Source organism: Branchiostoma floridae, chromosome 7 (genome assembly GCF_000003815.2).
Source record: "Branchiostoma floridae strain S238N-H82 chromosome 7, Bfl_VNyyK, whole genome shotgun sequence".
In the NCBI taxonomy this organism is placed as follows: Eukaryota; Metazoa; Chordata; class Leptocardii; order Amphioxiformes; family Branchiostomatidae; genus Branchiostoma; species Branchiostoma floridae.
In genome coordinates this window covers 6,235,582-6,258,081 of record NC_049985.1, presented here as the reverse complement: position 1 = coordinate 6,258,081, position 22,500 = coordinate 6,235,582, and the positions used below count along the sequence as shown (strand labels likewise).

The 22,500-nt window shown below is 42.6% G+C and overlaps 2 protein-coding genes and 1 long non-coding RNA gene across 6 annotated transcripts in view; 2 read left to right on the top strand and 1 right to left on the bottom strand.

The window, feature by feature from the left end:
- The window catches only part of LOC118419740, a 21,311-nt gene extending 904 nt beyond the window's left edge, over positions 1–20,407 (bottom strand). The window contains exons 1-19 of one of the 2 annotated variants that reach the window (XM_035826282.1): positions 20,091–20,407; positions 16,157–16,295; positions 15,838–15,924; positions 14,246–14,362; positions 13,358–13,573; positions 11,518–11,579; positions 10,994–11,091; positions 10,197–10,347; positions 9,016–9,128; positions 7,745–7,892; positions 6,696–6,778; positions 5,972–6,078; positions 5,137–5,332; positions 4,144–4,392; positions 3,588–3,683; positions 3,010–3,103; positions 2,590–2,727; positions 954–1,033; positions 511–595 (exon numbers count right to left, since the gene is read on the bottom strand). In XM_035826282.1, the coding sequence (XP_035682175.1) occupies positions 511–595; positions 954–1,033; positions 2,590–2,727; positions 3,010–3,103; positions 3,588–3,683; positions 4,144–4,392; positions 5,137–5,332; positions 5,972–6,078; positions 6,696–6,778; positions 7,745–7,892; positions 9,016–9,128; positions 10,197–10,347; positions 10,994–11,091; positions 11,518–11,579; positions 13,358–13,573; positions 14,246–14,362; positions 15,838–15,924; positions 16,157–16,286 (2,250 nt within the window). In that variant the 5' untranslated portion in view covers positions 16,287–16,295; positions 20,091–20,407. The remainder of the gene's footprint in view (positions 1–510; positions 596–953; positions 1,034–2,589; positions 2,728–3,009; positions 3,104–3,587; positions 3,684–4,143; positions 4,393–5,136; positions 5,333–5,971; positions 6,079–6,695; positions 6,779–7,744; positions 7,893–9,015; positions 9,129–10,196; positions 10,348–10,993; positions 11,092–11,517; positions 11,580–13,357; positions 13,574–14,245; positions 14,363–15,837; positions 15,925–16,156; positions 16,296–20,090) is intronic. The other variant, XM_035826284.1, reaches the window with a different exon arrangement.
- Positions 13,045–16,311, top strand: LOC118419741. Of its 2 annotated transcripts, none has more exons than XR_004831655.1 (3): positions 13,045–13,208; positions 14,309–14,402; positions 16,179–16,311. It is a non-coding gene; the product is annotated as an uncharacterized LOC118419741 (long non-coding RNA). The 2 variants fall into 2 exon arrangements; XR_004831656.1 differs by lacking the exon at positions 16,179–16,311 and adding an exon at positions 15,848–16,129.
- Positions 20,408–21,198: 791 nt separating the features above from the next.
- Positions 21,199–22,500, top strand: part of LOC118419186 — a 45,854-nt gene continuing 44,552 nt past the window's right edge. For both annotated transcript variants that reach the window (XM_035825522.1, XM_035825521.1), the window contains exon 1: positions 21,199–21,481. The gene's annotated coding sequence lies outside the window, so the exon portion shown is untranslated. The remainder of the gene's footprint in view (positions 21,482–22,500) is intronic.

The following is a 22,500-nucleotide window of genomic DNA, read 5'->3' as shown; positions in this document are numbered from 1 at the left end:
CACTGTTCACACGCAATCTTGTAAATGACACCACACTTTTCACTGGGTCCAAGTGGGTCTTTAGGTCGAACAAGGGCATTGCGAAGAGTATAACCGGGTTTTGAGAATAGGCTCACATTATGCTTAGCATACGCGCGTTTGAGTCTGTCAGTGACGCCTTTCAAATAGGGGATTACGACGCAGCTAGCGGGAGATTGTTCTTTGTCTCTAGAGTAACCTTGCTGACTCGTTTCTTGATGATGTTGTCCCCCTCCAAGTCTCGACCTAGTTCCCGCAACTCTCGCGAGAACTAGGTTACTCCGTGATCATGATGGACTGACAGTCATCGAAAATTTGGAGGTACGTTTGCTTACCTTTGATAAGTCACTGATCGATGAAAACTTGTATTAACAGTGAACATACGTGACTAATTAATCTCTTCAACGGTTTCCAATTTTGTTTTGGAAAATGCAGTTAGTACATACATGCCACATCTGTTGCAGGCAGTACAGCAACAGAAAAAGTACTTACCTTTTTGTTTCCGGTGTCGCCACTTCCACCATTTGCATAACTATTGTACATATGAACTTCGGTCCCGGGCGCGTGACAATTCCATCTAGATCACAAAACGCACGTTGTTTTAGTGTTTTACTTTGCTCACATAAACATTTACCAACAGTAAAAAAGATACTAATATGGCACCGTGTCATCAGAAGATGTTCTAAAATACGCACATAGCTGATATGATTTACGCTAGTTCACCTTTATTCGCGGGGTAACAAAAAACAGTGTATTTAGGCACATGAAGTCTATGGGTGATAGTTTTAAACTGCAATGTACTGAAAATATTGAAATTTTAGACCAACGTCCGTCAACGTGATATCCCCAAATACCCTGTTTTTAAAAGCAACGGATATAGGTAACCCAACGAATAAAGGTGGGCTAGCGTCACATGCAATTGTTCAAGTTGGTACCTGTTTTCTGAAAAAACCAGGAAGACTTCTGTGCCCATTGTTATGTCGCTGTTGATGTTTTCAGGAATATCAAAAATGACCTGCAAAAATGTAAGTTATGTATATAAAGACCTTCTGTTCATGCCTGTGTTGGGGATGGGGGATGCATTTCTATGGAATGAGGAAAGTTTTGTCATGCAACTTCTTTCAAATTTCTTTGTTTTTGTTCCTTCACTGTGATACTCTTTAGCCCATCAGGGACAGTCTACCAGGGTTCAAAACATACAATTAACAATTATACGCATGCAGACATTCAAATTACAGATCAAAAGTGACATAGTATATTACATAGATTACAGGTTAAAACACACTGTAAACTTACCAAAACAAATGGCGGATTACCTTTTTGATGTTTGAAAGATTTGTTGTTCTATACAGATTGATCACGGTAGGTTCTATTTTTCGTTTTTTGTTTAGGCTTAGGTAGTTTGAAACTGTAGGAATTGGATAATCTAATCGGATATGTGTGGTTGCAAATCTTCAACCTATTCAGACCGGGCTTTTGAGGCCCGTCCCTTCTAACTCCTGTAACTCTTAAACGACTTATCAAGTGGCCAGCAAATTTTCAGAAAATGATGCAGACAATACCTCAAGATTTTAAGATATATAATTGTTTATTTGCAAAATCATGCCCGAGGGCTAATTGCATACACAGTCTCAAGAACTAAGAGAGGTAAGTACATAAAACTAGTGTTTAATCAACTACATGATACTATGGATGCTATGATGTAATTATGGCGTCATCAATTTGACTTTGTTGGATGGAACCATGAGAAAAGGGTGTTCCTAGAAAATTTCAATGTATGCTACAAAAAATGTAATAGCAGGTTCATATAACAGAATTATTATAATGTTTGTTATGCCTTAGGTTGCTAATGGCAGCATCATTGACGTCAATATGACGTCATAAAATGACGTTATGCATATCGTAGATACCAGTTGGGCTCAGCCATCATACATTTGTATATCCACCACATAGAATTTTCGAAAATATATTTTTTCTGCAAATAATCGCAAAACACAATGGAAATAGACTACAAACGTTCATTTAAATGTTTTTTTAATGAAAAAATGAAAGTTGTTAAGGATTTTAAGAAGCTAGTTCTTGGTCTTAGCTTTTGGACGATTATGGCATAAAACTAGCATAATTTTTAAATATTTAATTCTGACAGATATTCCAGATAACATTAGATTTTATGTGTGTATTAAATACTGTAGCAGTTACATTGCAAATAAACATGAAAAATGCATTTTTAGAGCTGAAATTAGCAATTTTCGTCAAAAATACCTGTCAACAAAAAACTTGACGAACAAAAAAATGTGCAAACTTCTTCATATTGTTGCCAACTAAACTTGAGAAAAACTAACGGAATTTGGTGGCTGTAGCGTAAGCCGTTCTGACGTTATGCGTTGGCGCTGACATCAAAAGCCCCTCCGCCGCCCGCCGGTCTGAATAGGGTTACTATGTCTTGCACCGTCAGTGCTTTGCCTTTGATAAATTTTGTATTACAGCTACATTTGTTGAAGAGGAATACTTATCAGGGACCATTCCATCACTTCTGTAGACTTAAAACATCATACTCCTGCGGAGTCCTACCTTGTAGGTGTCTCCGTTGATGAGTTCCAGCCATGTAGGGTGGGTAACTCCACTAGCCCCTCCGTGTATCTTCAAGGCTTGAGTCACACATCCGGGTTTGCCGCCCTTCAGGTGGAAGTCTGTGGTGGGGACCGGGCCCTGTGGAGGCATACCCGAGACTTCAAAACCTGTTTGTACACATCAGTACAGTACTGGATCTGGAAGCTGTTTGTACTTATTACAACTTTGAGCTATCAGCCGACGTTTCAAAAGCCTGTCTGCTGTCTTTCTCATGATGTACGCTAATTGCAGTTCATTTGCTTTACTGGAATCTTATGCTAATGACCTATACAATTGTACTTGTAGAGTTGGGAAGCTCGTTAAAAAATATGTCATTTCAGCTTTTCTCAGAATGCATCAACAAAATGGCGTTCACCATACCTCCTCCATGTAGACAGCGATTGCCCTTTCCAGAGCGAGGCGTTTCTTGTCCATGGCTTCTTCGAACTTCTCAGCAGACGTGAATTCACAATACCTGTGCAAATATCAAGGTGCAATCAATGTGGATAATACATTAGGCACCGATGCAATGGCCAAGTTGGTACTTTGGTAGGTCGTGAGTTCGATTCCCGGCCGATTAATAGCATAGACTTTAAAATGGCACATTTTGCGTAGCACAAAGCATTTACGAAAGAATGGTAGTTGAACACATAACTACCACCAGTGGACTATCCCCCTGCTGAAGTGATTTCACCAAATTGTGTGGCCCAGGGCTACTAAAACGGAGATGGGTGCCGCCCGATCAATCATTTTGGTGCAGGAAGGACTTAAACTTAATTACTGCATCAGGATGTGCCAAGAGATGGCTATAAATGCTGTATACACATTACAAAAATATCATACAACCAAAGTATCATTTTGTTCATTCAGTTCTCAATTCAATTGAATTCAAGGTAAATCTTTGGTCTGTAGCACACAAAAAATAGCACCATGAAGTCATATCCTAGGATCAGGATTACCGTTTTTCATTGACAGTTTCCGCCACTCCTTGGCTGCTGTTCACCAGCTTGCTGACCTCGTAGTACTTCCTCCCCGTGCCTTCCTCTGTCTTCAGGCTGTGCAGAGGGACTCATAATGTATAAACGTACGTCGATGAAGGTAAGGCCTCCAGGTAATAGAATACACCAAATAGCAATAACGCAAGCAACTGGATACAATATTTCAGAAACGGTCAGACGATTTCGGTAGAACCCACTGCCTTTCGTCAGTTACGCTCATGTGAGTGTCACTGACGAAGGCTTTCTGAAACGTCTGACCGTAACAAAAATCATATCTAGTTACTCCAGTAACTGCTATTTGGCGTATAAATGTAGGTTTTGCTACACAACTCAACCGACCCCATTTGGGTCATGTGTGTGCATATTCTATTAGGTGAAAAGAGGTTACATGATGAAACCTTGTTGACAAATTGCCACGTGGAAATACGACAATCACATCTTTATTAGAATGTATATAACTTGATCTACCGTTCATTCCAGTGAAAACAGTGCTGAAAAAATTATACAGAAAACTCACGTTTTGCTGAAGCAACCGTCTGCAGCATCTTTGATGTCAAAGGGGAACAGAAGTTTGTAGTTCATGTCCAGCAGCTCAGGCATGGTGCCCATGAACATCTCGATGGGTTTGGGGAATTTGGGGATGGACTTGAGCCACTCGGAGAAGGCGTCTTTGAAGCTGGTCGAGTAGAAGTCAGCTACGATGGATGCAACTTCATGGTCGCCTCCTTCAACTGTCACGCGGGTGCCGGACGCCTTAGAAGACTGGCTGTAAAATTACAGACCTTGGTGTAACATTCAAAAGAGAGACTGGAGATATGTAGGACAATTTTACAGGCCATGAACCGCCTGTTACCATGCTCAAAACATATAACCTGTGAGGGACATTGCTTAGTTTTGTCCTGTCCTTTTAGCTAGGGGATATTGGCCAATATGACGTGTTACGTTACTATCAAATTGCCTGTAATTTTGAACATGTTTTTCTCGGTAAAGAGGTAATATTCTGTAACAGTGGGGGGTTTGATTAGTGACTAACAGCCATGCCAATGGGCTGATCACCCCCCACCCCCACCCCACTATTACTCTACTCCCCCTTTTCTTTTCAAGATTTGTCCTCGAATCTCCGAGATCGAAATCCCTGTGTGGCACATCTCTAGCCTGTTACAGTGTGGCACATCCACTAGCCTGTTACTCACTGTGTGGCACATTTCCAGCCTGTTACTCACAGGGTCGGTGTGGGAACCAATGTAAGAAAGGAGTACAGAAGGACTAAACAGAAAGAAACAACAATCGTGACATCCGGAATTCGAACCCGTGCCGACAGCGCTAACCACTACACTACAAAAGGATGCTCAGCACATTTGCATAGCTGTTAGTCGATATCTAAACCCCCACTGTTACACTTCCACTGGTCATGACAGGAAGTACAGACAATATTTACACTCAAAATATGTATGATCGTATCACCCACAAGTCACCACAAGGGCATAAGATAAAGAAATGGATGTCATACGATGATCCGCTCGACGATTCCAGTCCGAATTCAGCTTTGGCGTTGGCAAATATTGCGTTGAAAGAAGCTTCGGATTTCACGGAGAATTCCTGAAAACTTGAGACCTTGGAGGCCTCTTGAGTCTTGAAAAGCCTGAAAGAACCTCCGAACTTTGCCGACTTGATGAAATGAGTTCCATAGCGGAGGATGAACTTTTCTGTAGACAACAAATGACTGCCTTTAGTCAGTACAGAGTTAGTGCTAGGTCAGCTTGAAACGTGGGGTAACCTGTAGCCTTATTATTACCAAAACGTTTTAAGGTACATAAATTCGACTTGACGGTTCAAATGACAATATTTTACCCTGCCTTTCAAAACAAGGGATGTAGTTTACCCCACGGATAAAGCTGAACTAGAGCCACCAGTCCTGGCCAGGACTGACGACCCACAGTGTGAAACAAATCATATATATAATTATATATATATACATATATATATATATATATATATATATATATATATATATATATATATCATCCGGTCGTGTTGGTTGCATGGATGAACATGACTCTCTCCCTGCATCCATCCCTATCCTCCATGGCCGGGTGAATGGATGAACATGACTCTCTCCCTGCATCCATCCCTATCCTCCATGGCACAGGTGAACATGACTCTATCCCTCCATCCATCCCCATCCTCCATGGCCTTGGGATCTTCCACTGAGCAGCAAGTGTCTACGCAAAGCTTCATATATATATAGATAAGTTTCACATGGTCTTCATATGCTTGCACGTCCATGTTTCGATGTTTCAGTACCCATAGCGGAACTTCACCAGAACTATATTAGTAGAACTTACGAAGTTTTGCTTTCCCCATGACGAAGTTGAAGGGAAGGGACAAGAAGTCCCGCAGGAAGGCCAGGCTCAGGGTGTCTGGAGAGATCTCATCCAGGAAGATCTCATACCTGGCACAAGGGGCAAACATTCTGATCAAATGAGGTTACAATAGAATTTACGCTTATTGATTATGCAATTACAGTAATATCTTTATCCATAGACATGTCTCCCCGCCTCTCTCCATATACATATACAATCATATACATATAGACGTGTGGATCTGTGTTTGTGTGTGTGTTTGTCTGACAGTGTGTGTTTGTGCTTGTGTGCTTCAGTGTATGTGTGTGTGTGTTTGTGAATGTGTGTGTATGTGTTTGTGTTTATTTGTGTGTCTGTATTGTGTGCTTCTGTGTTTGTGTGTGTGTGTGTGTGTTTGTGAATGTGTCTGCGCGTCTGTGCGTGCGTGTGTGTGTGTGTGTGTATGAGAGTGTGTTTGTGTGTCTGTATTGTGTGTGTGTGTGTGTGTGTGTGTGTGTGTGTATGTGTCTGTGTGTGTATATGTCTGTGTGTGTGTGCTTATGTGTGTGTTTGTTTGTGTGTGTGTTTGTGTGTGTGTTTGTGAATGTATCTGTGTCCCGTGTTCACTGCCATATTTGATATGCTCGACACTTGTATGGATGTAGTCTTTAGCGACTAGGCAATTCAACATCTTAACAGTACTTTCTATCATAGAAAGCACACTCACCTTACCACGTTGCACTGGATAAGGCACATGAACTGTTGTTTGCTAGCTGATGCCTTACTGCCGTACACGGTGTCAACGGCGGTCTGTACAGTAACAAACGCCATTAATTCTCAATAAAACAACCAGCTCGAGGCTGGGGCAAAATCTTCTTCCTTACATCAAAAGCTTTCTGCCACCAACATATTGAGACCGCAGCATGTCTAGGACAAAGATCCGAAAATCGGAAATAGTACCAACATCACACAAAAGGGGACTCATAAAGAGACATTAAACTTTGTCTTTCCAAACCCTCCCTACATACCAAGTATCATTACAATCCATATTTATCGGTATACTTCTCTCTCTCTCTCCCCCCCTCCCCTGCTAAAATGGTGTCGCTGGACGATGCGCTACGCTACGTTCAACACAAACAAAATCTACTTCATTTAGCAGTATAGAAATGTAGGGCATAGCTTGAACAGGTCCGTTCATTCCAAGATCCCAACATTCCAATGTCTAATCTTCTTAACACAATGTTTTTGTGTGAAAAGTTTGCAATCTCGTTCGTTGCATGGCGGGCAACTTCCTCCTGGAAACCCCTTCTTGGTCACAGAGCCGTTTTCATTGCATCCCAGAGAGAAAAGAAGTGATAGCGAGCTATTTGAGTCCTGCCCACTGATAGGTCCACCAGTGACGTTTCCCCAAGAAAGGCAGATTTTCGGCCAATCAAAAAGCTGGAAACGTGGACAGCATGTTATGCCTCCCATTTTTTCTGAGTTTTGATTGGATCTGAAACAACGTCGACAAAAGCAAAATGTTTCCCTTTCTGGGGAAACATAATTATGCTGACCACAAGTATCAAGAAGCACTAACAAGCACACACACACACACAGACACACACACAGACATACACACACACACACGTACACACACACACATACATACACACACACACACACACACACATACGCGCGCAATACCTGCAATTATCATGGAGGTAACAATCAGAAAGAAAACATTAGATTCCTTGTCAATGTCTTAAGTTTAAGATTTTGTTAATGTTACCGAACCTTGAGGGCAAATGAAGAAAATGACATCCCAGCCTTCGACTGAATGTAATGGCGATAAGACGATCTCGACTCAAAGACGTAGGAGCCGACTTCTGTGTCAAAGATGCCGTGAACGTTCATGTTGTCCGGCACGTCTTCGTCGTGATACCTGGGTGCAGTAAAATAGTTTGTTGTATTGTAACATTGTCATTAAAACAAACAGAATTTTAGCTTTCTTCATCTTCACTGCAAATTGGAGTAGTTTGTTACCCGTACATGCTTTGTGTCTATGTTTGTGTCTGATTGTTTGTATATGTGTGTGTTTGTGTGTGTGTGTATGCCTGTGTCCGGGTGTGCGTGTATGTTTGTGTCTGTCTGTTAATGTGTGTGGGTATGTATGCATGTGTGTGTATGTGTGTTTGTGCGTATATTTGCTTTTGTGTGTATGACAGTATGCGTGTGTGTGTGCGTGCGTGTGTGTGCGTGCGCTTTTTGCATTGCCGCGCCAGCGGCAATGCCTTATGCCAGCTTTCTTCCATGGTTCCATGGACGGACCTTTTAACCCAGCCCTTCCAAAGCCCCTTCCAAAGGCCCTTCTTTCCTTGCCGAGTTTCATTGCTTAGTTAGACAATGGTACATTCCAGGCGAGTATTAAAACTCTCTTCTAGACGCATGTTACTGTATGTGGTCCAGCGTAATAAATCTACGCTTTAACTCACCATGTTTATATAAAGATATATCACAAATTGCATCAGAAGGAACTTATTTTGTAATGAAAAATAATGCATATTCATTGTGGGTCAAAAAGTTTTACAAAACCTGTTTAATGTGCCAATAATTCATGTGACATAAATTATGATAATGAGGTAAATTTCCAATATCCCCTTTTGCTGCATTTCCTACTGAAGTTGTAGGTGTCGCTCTCAGCAGTTCAGTCATAAAATACGCGGCAATGCACAGCTTTTCTTAAAAGATTTCTTGTTTATCATGAGAAGGGTAAGTGAACTGTGCATGTATATCAATATGTATCTACCCATGTAGGATCGTGTGGATGAGAAAATGTTTCTGCTACTAAAGCAAATTTGCTTTGCTTTCATCATAGCAGGCGGAAAACAAAATGAAAATTCAAAACGACAATACCCGAAACATGTACCCGAGTTGTGTGACCGGTGTCGGTAGTTTTGAATAGTACCTGCACTAGCACTACTAAAGTCGAACCCAGTATAAGTGAAATTGGACTACAGTACTGGGGTCCACCAGAACGTGGGCTCAGCAACTTCCTTGACACTCACGTGGCCAGGTTTTTGCAGTTCCTCTGCACGACTGATTTCTTCCTGGATGCGCTGCTGTAGTCCCCGCGACCATCAAAGCCGACCCCGATGTAGCCGCACCCTTCCATCATGTTCTGTGTGACAAAATGGCGGTTACTGTAAACATTACGTTAATGCGGCACACTTGTGTTTATCTTGACAAATGCTGACTCATCGCTTTCGCCATTCAGTGCCCTCTCAGACCCCTACAATAATGTATGTAGCCACACCCAAGGCCCCATTATCTTCTGTGTGACAAAATGACGGTACTGTTACAGCATTGTGATCCACTTTTCTATATGTTTACACTTTTAATGTTCGCTGACCTAGCAGTGTTGCCGACCAGCGCCCACATGCATTAACAATGTATCACCCGGAAATTGGGTTTAGTAAAAGTCAGACGGATAGTTCAACAGGAGACAACTTGGCAGCGATGGTGAAGTCTGTGATGGCGAAAAATCCTGTTCCTCACACGCTGATTGTATGAATCTCAACAGCTACAGGATAATGCGTCGGTCACAATTGGAAAAGGGGCCCTGCCGTGCACTCCACGGGCTGCTTTTGGCGTTTTCGGGTGTGACCCCTTCGTGACCCAGTCAGACCACAGGGCTACCGAGCTCCAAAGCTCTCATATTGCTAAGATAGTTAAATACATAAAAGATTGCTCTGTAATTAGAAACGATAGTGACACTGATGTTTAGCCCCATGCCCTGATTGAATGGAGGGTTTCTTATTATCCTATATTGTTTACTTAGTAGAGTTTTAAAACTTATTCTGTACCCACTTCTTTTTTGTAGTTTATAGTTGACCATTCAAAAGTCACTGTATTTTTTTGGCGAGTCAATAAAAATTGTCATTCTTAAAATCAACCAGCGATCCCAGTATAAATAGCTGCCTTGACATAATCTTGAAAACACCGCGGTATCCTGACAAGTTTGTGATGGATTTGGAGCCCAGTCGGGTGTGCACCCCCAACGGGCACCAGCACAGTTTGTGACCGAAGCATTTGACAGCGACGTGGGGCCAGGAAAAGAGAAACTGTAGGGACCAAGGAGCCGACAGCTGGTCTAGGCGTAAATGCAGGTGGACAGAAAAGGTAAGACCGACGCATATTCCGCGGTTAGTGAATTTATGACAGGTTGCACCCAGGAATGTAGACTCACGAAGCAGGCCGGGATGAGGTCCTTCTTGTTGAAGCACGGATCCCCGGCCTTGTAGCCTGTCCCGAAGCAGCCGTTCATCAGGGCCGGCCCCATCCCCATCGGGTAGGAGAACGACATCGGTTGGGAGCTCTGATCCGGTTCTGTCTGCTTCCTTCCGATATAGAAATGATAAATCTTACACACACACACACACACACACACACATGCACATACACAAGCACACACACACACACACACACACACACACACACACACACATGGACATACACAAGCACACACACACACACACACACACACACACACACATACACACACACATGCACACACACACTCACACACACATGCACACACACACACACACACATGCACATACACAAGCACACACACACACACATGCACATTCATACACACACACACACACACACACACACACAAATGCACACACACACTCACACACACATGCACACACACATACACACTCACACACACATGCACACACACACACACACACACATACACACACATTCGCGCCATATTTGGGTGGGAATTAATTCCAAATGGACCTTATGCCCCATTCACATGAGGCGGAATGAACAGGAATGCCGTCTGAATGATTTTGTTGTATATTTCTGGGTATTCGTAGTGCATCCTAGAAAATCGGCCTGCATTCGGAATTTCCAGATATTTGTCCCTCTGGAAAGGGGAAATAACAAGACGTGACCATCCGGTGTACAGTGACACCTAGCGACCCTAACGCACCTGCTTGTGGAAATAAAGATAATAAACCAAATACTTACTTAGGATCTTCCTGAACGTCTAATTTCATGTGCATCCCTGGTGGAGCGAACATGTTTGACACGACCATACCCTTCTCTGGATCGAACTCGATATCAGCCTGAAAAATAGTCATTCCAGTTCCAGTTGACTGCCTATCAACACCGGTGTCACAGTCAACTGAATTTTACGTTAGCCTTACGCAGAAATAAACGAAAATATCTCAAGTAAAGTTGCCTACAAAAATAGTCTCAAACACATTTTGTGCAAATGTGAACTCCATAACCCTTCAGGCCCTTTCCTATATACTATTCACCCCATCTTTCTCATCATACCCCCATCATAATCACTTCGAAATGACAGGTCGTTCAGTGTAATATAACCAGCTGCTTCCGCTGGTGTGTTACGCCGAACGGCGGTTATACCGGCTATATAGATACAGATACAGATACGGAACTTAATCAGCTCTGAGACACCCAAGACTGTATTTCTATGTTCGACAAGGTGAGACACCTGAACAAACTACTTCGAAACAAGAATGACGTACCTTAACCTCATGCTCTCCATTATCACCGCCATCATTCTTTTCGTCATTGTCTCTGTTTCTCTCTGTAATATGGATCATGTCGGTAAGGGCAAGTGATAATAAGATATATGTATCTCACGAGCATGGTTTGAGAGGTCTTCAGCATCAAGCTGAAAGACGGCTTGTTACGAGATCAACACAATGTGATTAGTTTTAGAAATGAAACAGCGTGTCTGGTATCAAATTGACAGTGTTCACGAGGTGTTGTACTGCCTGCCACAGTTCAGTTTAGGCTGCCTATACTTAATGAGAATCATGGCAGACGTGGCTGTCACAAATCACCTACCTGAGTTTTAGAACATGAAAACCTCACATTGGCATGCAAAACTACCGAGGTCACGGGTAAATTTCTCATCACTCGGTATCCAGTGATGAAGTCGCGTCGTCACTGGCTTACCAGTGGGGTATATTTATCGTCACTAGTTTTCCAGTGATGAGGAAACTTCAGCTGGTAAACCAGTGACGACAAATATTCAGTTTACTGAAGGAAAAGGAATCATCGTTTCAGTTGAGGGGATTTGAAAGTTAGCACTTAAAGTTATACTAGCGTCACCTCTGCAAGTCCCCACACTCCCGGACCCATCTAACAGTAACACGCCGCTATGGCGACATGTGAATTAGGGTGTTTTTGTTGCATATCGAAGTCAGCATTGGAACGTTCTAGTGCTAATAGAACGTGGTCACTGGAAGCCCAGTGCCGAAATAATTTCATCACTCGGTGTCCAGTGCCGAAGAGTCACAGATCACTGGAAAACCCAGTGAGGAACCGGTGACCTCGGTCAGGTTCCGCACTCGGTTCCCAGTGACGAATGACGTTCATCACTGGGTCCCGAGTGACGAGCGGAGTCCATCACTGGGTCCCGAGTGACGAGCGGAGTCCATCACTGGGTCCCGAGTGACGAGCGGAGTTCATCACTGGAAACCGAGTGACGAGTCAATGTTAATCACTGGAATTCCAGTGCCGAGAGAGCTTCATCACTGGAACAAAGCAATTCATCACTGGTAAACCAGTGACGAACTTTCTTCGTCACTGGGCATCCAGTGACGACGCCATTTTGAATATACGTTCGTCACTGGACGCCCAGTGAGGAACCCGTGACTTTCGTAGCCTTGCCATTGGCATGGTTGTTCCAGCCCCTAACGTATAATTTGAGCAATAAACCAAGAAAAACAGTTTACCGCAGAAACCTGTCATTGTGGAATAATGTGTGACCATAACATACGTGGTGACCTTTTGACCCCTCTTCACTGCCTGTAAAGAACATCAAAACATCTTACTTCTAGAACTTACTGCAACCACAAACATTGCCAAGAATCTGTTGTTGTTTTTTAACACAATACAGAGGTAAAAACCCTTATCTGTAATATGCACCTGAAAACTCCAAACATATCCAAAGAAGAACATTTTTACAGGCACCTTTGCCATGGGTACCTTCCTACCTACCTACCCGCCGGAGTCCCTTAGTCCCTTGACGGCTCCTGGTCGTTGGGGGATAAGGTAGACAAGTAGCCTGAGTATCATCCGTATTCTACCGGGGCTCCTTACACTCGTTTTTTAGGGAAGTGAGTGTAAGGAGCCCCGGTAGAAATAGGATGGTACCCAGGCTAGGAGACAAGAAGATGGGGACCTAAATCATTTTGATTAGGATTAGGTGCTAGCCTGCGCTGATTAGTAGTATCCTTCTCCGGAATACCTACATTTTCCCTTCAAGATTGCACTCATACAAAGCAATTCACGTATGAGGGTGATAGTTTTAAGATGGCCACAAGCTCTAAAGACATATTGGCTGTTATCCCTTACCTTCTCCAAGTACTTTCTCGACCGTTTCCCTTGCCACCTCCTTTTCCACTTCTGCCTCGACCTCTGCTTCCCTCTCTGCACCTTGGGCCATGAAGTCCGGTACCATGTTCTTCACGTCGCCCAGTACCCCAATCAGGTCCTGCACACCCGCCAGGTTTGCTCCCAATTCTCCCGCTTTTTCTAACAAACCTCCGGCCTTAGCAGGAACTCCCGATGCTGTGCAGGACAAAAATTGATGCACACAACCAATAAATCATGGAAAATTCACAGGTGAACTTTATTTATCTGTAACGGCGGTACAAAAAATCTATTATAATGCATGACAAAGGGAAATGGCAATGACAGGGACAACTTTCCTAGTGAAACTACAGAGTGACCACTACCATATACCTGGAGAAGGCCTTATACTGCGGCCATTAAAGCTTGTCAAAAGACAGTAAATTTGTAGTTTAGGCTCTCTGTCATATATTTCTCCGAGTAGCTCCCAAAAGAGTGTCGACTCAAAAACTAAATGGCTGCATGAAGACGTGTTTACAGCGGTGAGAATTTCAGCCAGCCAGGTTGATATCAAACGTTAAATTGGTGAAAGTTTGTTTGTACCTGAGGAAATTAGCAGGAATAATGTTCAGCATAGCAGCAGTGTTATAGGTAGGAGGTACCCATTGTTCGTTTTTGATTGGCGCAGTCGTATGCTAGCAGCAGAAAAAGTGCCTCTTGTGGGAACGACTTTTAAAAGTAAGCAAGTGGTAAGCGTACTCAACATAAAATGATTGATAAGGTAACATTTCCTGTAAGGTCATTATGAACAGACATGTAAGACACGTATTTCTACATTACTTTCAGTGTTGTGATATAACCCATCAATAAAGCCACAGTTTTAGAACTTACAGAGAAGCTTCCCAGCAAGTCCCGCGATGGCCGGGAGAAACCGTTTGTCCTTCACGTCCTCAGGGGCGTCTTCAGCTGCTGCTGCTTGGAGGGCATCCTGCAGGTCACCCGGCAACGCTGGAGCAGGGGGGTTAGAAGAAGAGTCATAAACCCAAAGGTTACCACTTCTTACTTCTAGGGCCTTCACTGACTGAAACCGAATTAGCAGGAATCAAGAAGAACCAACCGAAATGAAGTATTTGCAAAATTCGTGTCACATTCGGGGCCATTCGGGTGGGAATTCCAAATGGACCTTCACACCAGAAGGAATGAGCCAAAATGCCGCCAGAATGAAAATTCTTTTCTATTTCTGGGAATTCGTAGTGTACTCTAGGAATTCTCATTGCATTCCAGGTACTCTTTTGGCCACATTCTGACAGGATTCGAAGTGCCATGCCGTTTTGGTTCTCCATTGAATGAGATAACAATGTTTCGAATAATGTTGGAATGCCATAGAATGCGGTCAAACTGCAGTTAGAATAGTTAAAATACACTTAGAATCCAATTTGAATGCCATTCGACGTAACTCCACTTCGAACGCACCTCGACAGTTTTAACATGTCAAAAACTTTTGGACCAGCCAAAAGAACGGGCAAATAGCTGGAATGCAGTGAGAAGTTCTGGAACACACGACTAATTGACAGGAGTAGAAAAGAATTTTCATTCGGCATTCCGACTGATCCTTGCTCTCGTGTGAAGGAGCTTTATGGTTGAAATTTCAAATTCACAATGTAGCCATCTGTTGATAATCTCCAAGCTGTTCTATCATGGCAAAGGCAGTATCCAGGGGCTGCACAGGGTCCAACCGGCTCACAAGACCTGCGATCGGTTAGAACAACACCTGTAAAAATCCTACTTTAATCATGCCATTTGGACACTATTCAGCCCGCGGATACTATCTTAGCTCCCGAGGGATCTGCAGGTACGTTTTTAGCAAATTTCAGTCATTTTTGTAATAATAATAATAACAATCATTGGACACTATTTAGCCAATGGATGCTATCTTAATAATGATAACAATACATCTGGTGTATTATTTACAGCCCAGTAGGTACCCATTTTTTTAGTAATGAGGCTGATTTACGTGCTCGAGGCGCCTACTGACCACGGGACCCCCTTTTTTTACGCCCCTTCCGAAGGACAAAATTCGTGAATTCTTGGTATAATAAGGTGCTATTTTTGCATATTACCGTTTGAAAGCTTTTGAATCCAATAAGTCATCTTCCTGTTGTCCTGGTGTTAAACCCCTTTCATCAACAAGATCAACAACGGATGGAGGAGAATTCTTATGACACAACCAGTCGGTACTTACGTTGCTTACGCTTCGATGTCTCTCAGACACCTTCGTCAGAGCTTCCAACTGCAGTTCTGCTTCTCACCGCTATATGTAGCCGATGTAGGTGGTGAGAAGCAGAACTCCAGTAAGAAGCTCTGACGAAGGTGTCTGACTACATCGAAACGTAAGCAATGTAAGTACCGACTGGTTGTGTCATAAGAATTCTCCTCCATCCTATATTCTACCAACCTATTTTCGGAAGATCAGCAACACTTACCGTCATGTAGGGCACGCCTGACGACTCGGTGGTCCGGTGTCGTCGATAGATGCTCCTGTTCCTCTGCCCCAGAGTCATCTACTGATGCTGTATATGGTAAAATACACGGAATAAACGGCAGAAACGTTGTTAAGGACAGCATTATTGAGGATTATCCATGTTGCATACTGTGTAGATTGGCAAAAGATCATGTGAATTCGTGGCTATAAAGGAATCCATGCATGCATAGGGCGGTTGAGATATTGTGTTGCCTGGAGCATGAATACAGTACATAGCTTTGGTGTCATCGCCTTGAGCGCATGATACGTCATACACTTACAAAGGGACCTTTTGCTGCGAAGGTGTCCGGCTCTGGACGATGGAACCTCCCTTGGTGCAGCCGCGATGAGAGACACGGAGACAGCCAGCATCAGTACCAAGGACACTTCCGTCCCCACTGCTCGCTTCATGGTGGGGAACTGATGTACAAACAGCAATGTCAGTCATCTGTATTGCATTTTTTACCCAAAAGAGTCAAGTAAAACATGCTCTATGACCTAAAAGAAAGTGTGCTTTCAATATTAGCTTTAGTTCACCTTCGTGGGTAGATATGCGGGGATATAAAGTCGAATGACGGTGGTTGAATAAATTGCAATTTGAACCCAACGGCAATCGACTTGCCATCCCCGCACACCCTGGTTTTAAAAGCAACGGATATAGGCTTCCCTGCCGTAAAAATAAACTTGTGTTGAACCTAAATCTAGAGTTTATGTGCATCTCATATCAAACATGCGTAAAAGATGTGCCCAGAGAATTTTCCAGAGATGGGGCTTGAGATGAGGCTGAAGAATATAATGATTTTAATGATCCCATGAATGTATGAATGAAATAACGAATGAATGAACCTGTTTACAAGAGAAAGTACAGGATCTTGTATAGAATCTTGGTGAACTGGATGCTTCTTCAAGCCTACTAAACACTGCCTGTGGCGAGCCTTTGTCCACCTGTCATGTGAGTCGAGACAATATATGTAGACACAAAAGAAAGAAAGCTCTTTTTAACTCCCCAAAGCAAAAAATGGTGATTTTAACTTATTTTGATTTAATACCGCAACCACGCGCCAGTGCCATAATAACATGCCATCTTGCTATATGTATGTACGCATGTATGCACCCTTGCCCTATTTGCTCAGTGCCCATATAAGTGTGTCTTAAAGTCAATCAAAATCATTCAACTCCGGTTATAAGTTATCCCTCAGCAAGAACTATCATATTTCAGAATATATTTCGCAATTCTGGGTCAGTATCCGCATTTTACACTTTACCCAAGTATTTCATGTGCCTAAGCTGTTTACAAAAGAAGGTACTGTCTTACGAAAGTTTGCCTTGGAGCCATCTCTGATGGATAATCGCCAAGACGAGAGAAGTGACAGCCCATGCCCTATATGCTCGGTGTCCATTCAAATGTGTCTTTAAGTATTCTATTCATCTGCGAAAACGCCCCCTTTTACGGCAATCAAAAATCCCTCCAGATCGGTTTGTCATAGCCACTTTGAGATGGGGCTTGAGATGGGGCTGAAGAATATAATGATTTTAATGATCGCATGAATGTATGACTGAAATAACGAATGAATGAACCTGTTTACAAGAGAAAGTAGCGTCTTGGGAATGTTCAGTTGGGTAAAAGTTTGCCTTGAAGCTATATTTGATAGATGATGACTCGTGGCGAGGCCTGCAGAGGTTATTATGTTGTCAGTTTTCTTCTTTGATCTCTCGACAAAATGTTCTACATCAGTAGATTTGTATGGGACCTTGCTGAACTGGCGGCTTCTTCAAAGCTACTGAAAACTTTGCGTTTGGCAAGCCTTTGTCCACCTATCATGTCAATCGCGACAATGGCTATAGACAGAGATAGAAGCAACCTTAGAAAATGAGCCTCTTTGAGTTAGGAAAGCTCTTATTTTCGCCTCAAAGTCGATTCTAAACTATTATGATCCAGGGCCCCAACCACACTGTAGTGAATGAGGCCATCTTGTCATATGTATGTAAGTATGTACCCTTGTCCTATTTGACAAATAGAATGAATGAATAAATAGACGAAAGAATTTAATGATCGCATGAATGTATGACTGAAATACCGAATGAATGAACCTGTTTACAAGAGAAAGTACAGACTTGGGAATGTTCAGCTGGGTAAGAGTTTGCCTTGAAGCTATATTTGATAGATGATGACTCGTGGCGAGGCTTGTAGAGGTTAGTATATAGTCTGTTTTCTTCTTCGATCTCTCGACCGTAGTTTGTACATGTTGAGATTTGTATAGGATCTTGGTGAACATGATGAGACTTGTATAGGATCTTGGTGAACTGGATGCTTCTTCAAGCCTACTAAACACTGTGCCTGTGGCGAGCCTTTGTCCACCTGTCATGTGAGTCGAGACAATAGATGTAGACACACAAAAAAACTCTTGTTTACTCCCCAAAGTAAAAAAAATGGCGATTTTAACTGATATATATATTTAATACCGCAACCACGCGTCAGTGAATAATGTTTTGCTATATGTATGTTTTCATGTATGCACCCTTGCTCTATTTGCTCAGTTGGCTAAGTGTGTCTTCAAGTCAATCAAAATCATTCCACTCCGGTTTTAAATCACCCCTCGGCAAGAATTTTAAAAACTATCATATTTAAGAATATTTTTCGCAATTATGGGTTATCCGCATTTTACGATTTACCCAAGTATTTCATGTGCCTAAGCTGTTTACAAAAGAAAGTACTGTCTTACGAAAGTTTGCCTTGGAGCCATCTCTGATGGATAATCGCCAAGACGAGAGAAGTGACAGCCCATGCCCTATATGCTCAGTGTCCATTTAAATGTGTCTTTAAGTTTTCTATTCATCTGCGAAAACGCCCCCTTTTGTGTCAATCAAAAATCCCTCCAGATCGGTTTGTCATAGCCACTTTGAGATGGGGCTTGAGATGGGGCTGAAGAACATAGTGATTTTAATGATCGCATGAATGTATGACTGAAATAACGAATGAATGAACCTGTTTACAAGAGAAAGTAGCGTCTTGGGAATGTTCAGTTGGGTAAAAGTTTGCCTTGAAGCTATATTTGATAGATGATGACTCGTGGCGAGGCCTGCAAAGGCTATTATGTTGTCAGTTTTCTTCTTTGATCTCTCGACAAAATGTTCTACATCAGTAGATTTGTATGGGACCTTGCTGAACTGGCGGCTTCTTCAAAGCTACTGAAAACTTTGCGTTTGGCAAGCCTTTGTCCACCTATCATGTCAATCGCGACAATGGCTATAGAAAGAAATAGAAGCAACCTTAGAAAATGAGCCTCTTTGAGTTAGGAAAGCTCTTATTTTCGCCTCAAAGTCGATTCTAAACTATTATGATCCAGGGCCCCAACCACACTGTAGTGAATGAGGCCATCTTGTCATATGTATGTAAGTATGTACCCTTGTCCTATTTGTTCAGTGTCCATTCAAGTGCGTCATGAAGTCAATCAAAAAGCATTCCACTCCGCTCTTTACAAAGGGTTTTCGCGAATATGGGTTATACGATTTACCCAAATATTTTACATCATGTCTTTTTACTTCATAGTTTTGCTATGTTGACACATCTAATTCATGCAAAAGTTACATTTTTGCTCCTGGCAGTGTGACAACTTTTAGCCTCTAACTTGGTGCCCTGCCGTAGGATCAACGAAACAGAGAATCATCTGCAACGTCCTACCTAATAACCATGGGAGATTTTGTAACAGTTTACTCAAAATACAAACTCTGCCTGGAATACGTTTAACCCGGTACCACATTAATGAGCTGGAAGGGGGTCCACAGGAGAATTCGCAACTTGATGAAAAAAAAAAGTCAGATAGAAAGCGGAGCCTGTATGGATTTTATAGCTGAAACCAGCCTAAATGGTCTGATAGACCGCTCGGTGCAATCAGATACTTGCAGCTACCTCGGTGGTGTACGAACAACCTGTTACCGAGCTCTTCCATTTTAGAAAATCGCTGACATCCGGTGACAAATGAACATCGTTTTTTTCCTAGATGTCGAGGCAAAGCCCACAGTTATTGAGATCACAAAATTGTCCTTTTAGACCTCGCAGACGCGTCAGGTGAGCTTCGTCCCTGCGGCGGCCCTTTTACTATGAATCGTTGTTGTTTACCTTCAAATACTTCAAACGCTTCCTTTCCCCCATACCTGAAATACCCACAACAAACCTGTGCTTACAAACTATTCGTTAAGATCTGAAATCCTTACCTCTATCCGATGGTCTTCGAAGCCGCGACTAGATCGTCAGTGGTGGTGAAGTAACAAAGTTTAGAGCAGACCGAATAAGGGGCGTTGCTGACCACCTGTAACCCCCGGTGGCCCCACATGCGTAGGCTGGGCAAGTTTTGGCCGCCTTACACCAGTTGTGATGATCACAGCCACTGTAGATGCTATTTTTTTGTAGTATGGTAATATCTATGTGGATGTAGAGGTTCCGAGACACGTTTATGCTGCCACTTCTGACCAGAGACAGCCCAATGCGTGTAGGACGGCCGCTGCTGCCGCTGATATAACTTCAGTGGGGGGCGGGGACATCTATAAACGCAAAGGTCACGTGTCTGTTATATATATATATATGTTTCACCCATACCACATGCTGAAAATAGTTTTCCTGGCGTTCTTTTTTCTTTTCATTCTCCTGCATTAACTGCGATTCGTTTCTTATTGCCTAAAAAGATCGGCAAAAGGGTAAAGTTGTCAAATGCCACTAGACGTTTCTTTGTAATTCTTTTCATTTTAGTAAGTTTTATAGACCAAAACTGCATTTTTTTGCCACATATGTATTGGCATTGCAACCAAATGACCTAAGATTTGGTATGGGATTTAAGAAATATTTAAAGGAACTACATATTTGGCACATGCAACTTCAGACTATTTTCCCCCATATTTTGCTTTTTAATGGTCATTAACTACCAAACGTGCCCCGTTATTTCTAAACAAAAATATGTATTCTCGAAGAATATATTAGATATTTTGAATGAAAGTGCTTTTAGAAGTTTTCCACTCTTCATTACAGTGCCCGCCGGAGAGCATTCCATTATCAGAGGGGTCAAATTCGGAAAGCCCCATTTTACAATAGATCACTTTTGAGCAGAATCTTTTCAATATATTTGACAACTCTACCCTTTTACCGATCTTTTTAGGCAATAAGAAACGAATCGCATTTATTGCAGGAGAATGAAAAGAAAAAAGAACGCCAGGAAAACTATTTTCAGCATGTTGTATGGGTGAAACATATATATATAACAGACACGTGACCTTTGCGTTTATAGATGTCCCCGCCCCCCACTGAAGTCATATCAGCGGCAGCAGCGGCCGTCCTACACGCATTGGGCTGTCTCTGGTCAGAAATGGCAGCATAAACGTGTCTCGGAACCTCTACATCCACATAGATATTACCATACTACAAAGAAATTGCATCTACAGCGGCTGTGATCATCACAACTGGTGTAAGGCGGCCAAAACTTGCCCAGCCTACGCATGTGGGGCCACCGGGGGTTACAGGTGGTCAGCAACGCCCCTTATTCGGTCTGCTCTAAACTTTGTTACTTCACCACCACTGACGATCTAGTCGCGGCTTCGAAGACCATCGGATAGAGGTAAGGATTTCAGATCTTAACGAATAGTTTGTAAGCACATGTCTGTTGTGGGTATTTCAGGTATGGGGGAAAGGAAGCGTTTGAAGTATTTGAAGGTAAACAACAACGATTCATAGTAAAAGGGCCGCCGCAGGGACGAAGCTCACCTGACGCGTCTGCGAGGTCTAAAAGGACAATTTTGTGATCTCAATAACTGTGGGCTTTGCCTCGACATCTAGGAAAAAAACGATGTTCATTTGTCACCGGATGTCAGCCATTTTCTAAAATGGAAGAGCTCGGTAACAGGTTGTTCGTACACCACCGAGGTAGCTGCAAGTATCTGATTGCACCGAGCGGTCTATCAGACCATTTAGGCTGGTTTCAGCTATAAAATCCATACAGGCTCCGCTTTCTATCTGACTTTTTTTTTCATCAAGTTGTGAATTCTCCTGTGGACCCCCTTCCAGCTCATTAATGTGGTACCGGGTTAAACGTATTCCAGGCAGAGTTTGTATTTTGAGTAAACTGTTACAAAATCTCCCATGGTTATTAGGTAGGACGTTGCAGATGATTCTCTGTTTCGTTGATCCTACGGCAGGGCACCAAGTTAGAGGCTAAAAGTTGTCACACTGCCAGGAGCAAAAATGTAACTTTTGCATGAATTAGATGTGTCAACATGTGATCCTAGCAAAACTATGAAGTAAAAAGACATGATGTAAAATATTTGGGTAAATCGTATAAACCATATTCGCGAAAACCCTTTGTAAAGAGCGGAGTGGAATGCTTTTTGATTGACTTCATGACGCACTTGAATGGACACTGAACAAATAGGACAAGGGTACATACTTACATACATATGACAAGATGGCCTCATTCACTACAGTGTGGTTGGGGCCCTGGATCATGATAGTTTAGAATCGACTTTGAGGCGAAAACAAGAGCTTTCCTACCGCAAAGAGGTTCATTTTCTAAGGTTGCTTCTATTTCTGTCTATAGCCATTGTCGCGATTGAAATGATAGGTGGACAAAGGCTTGCCAAA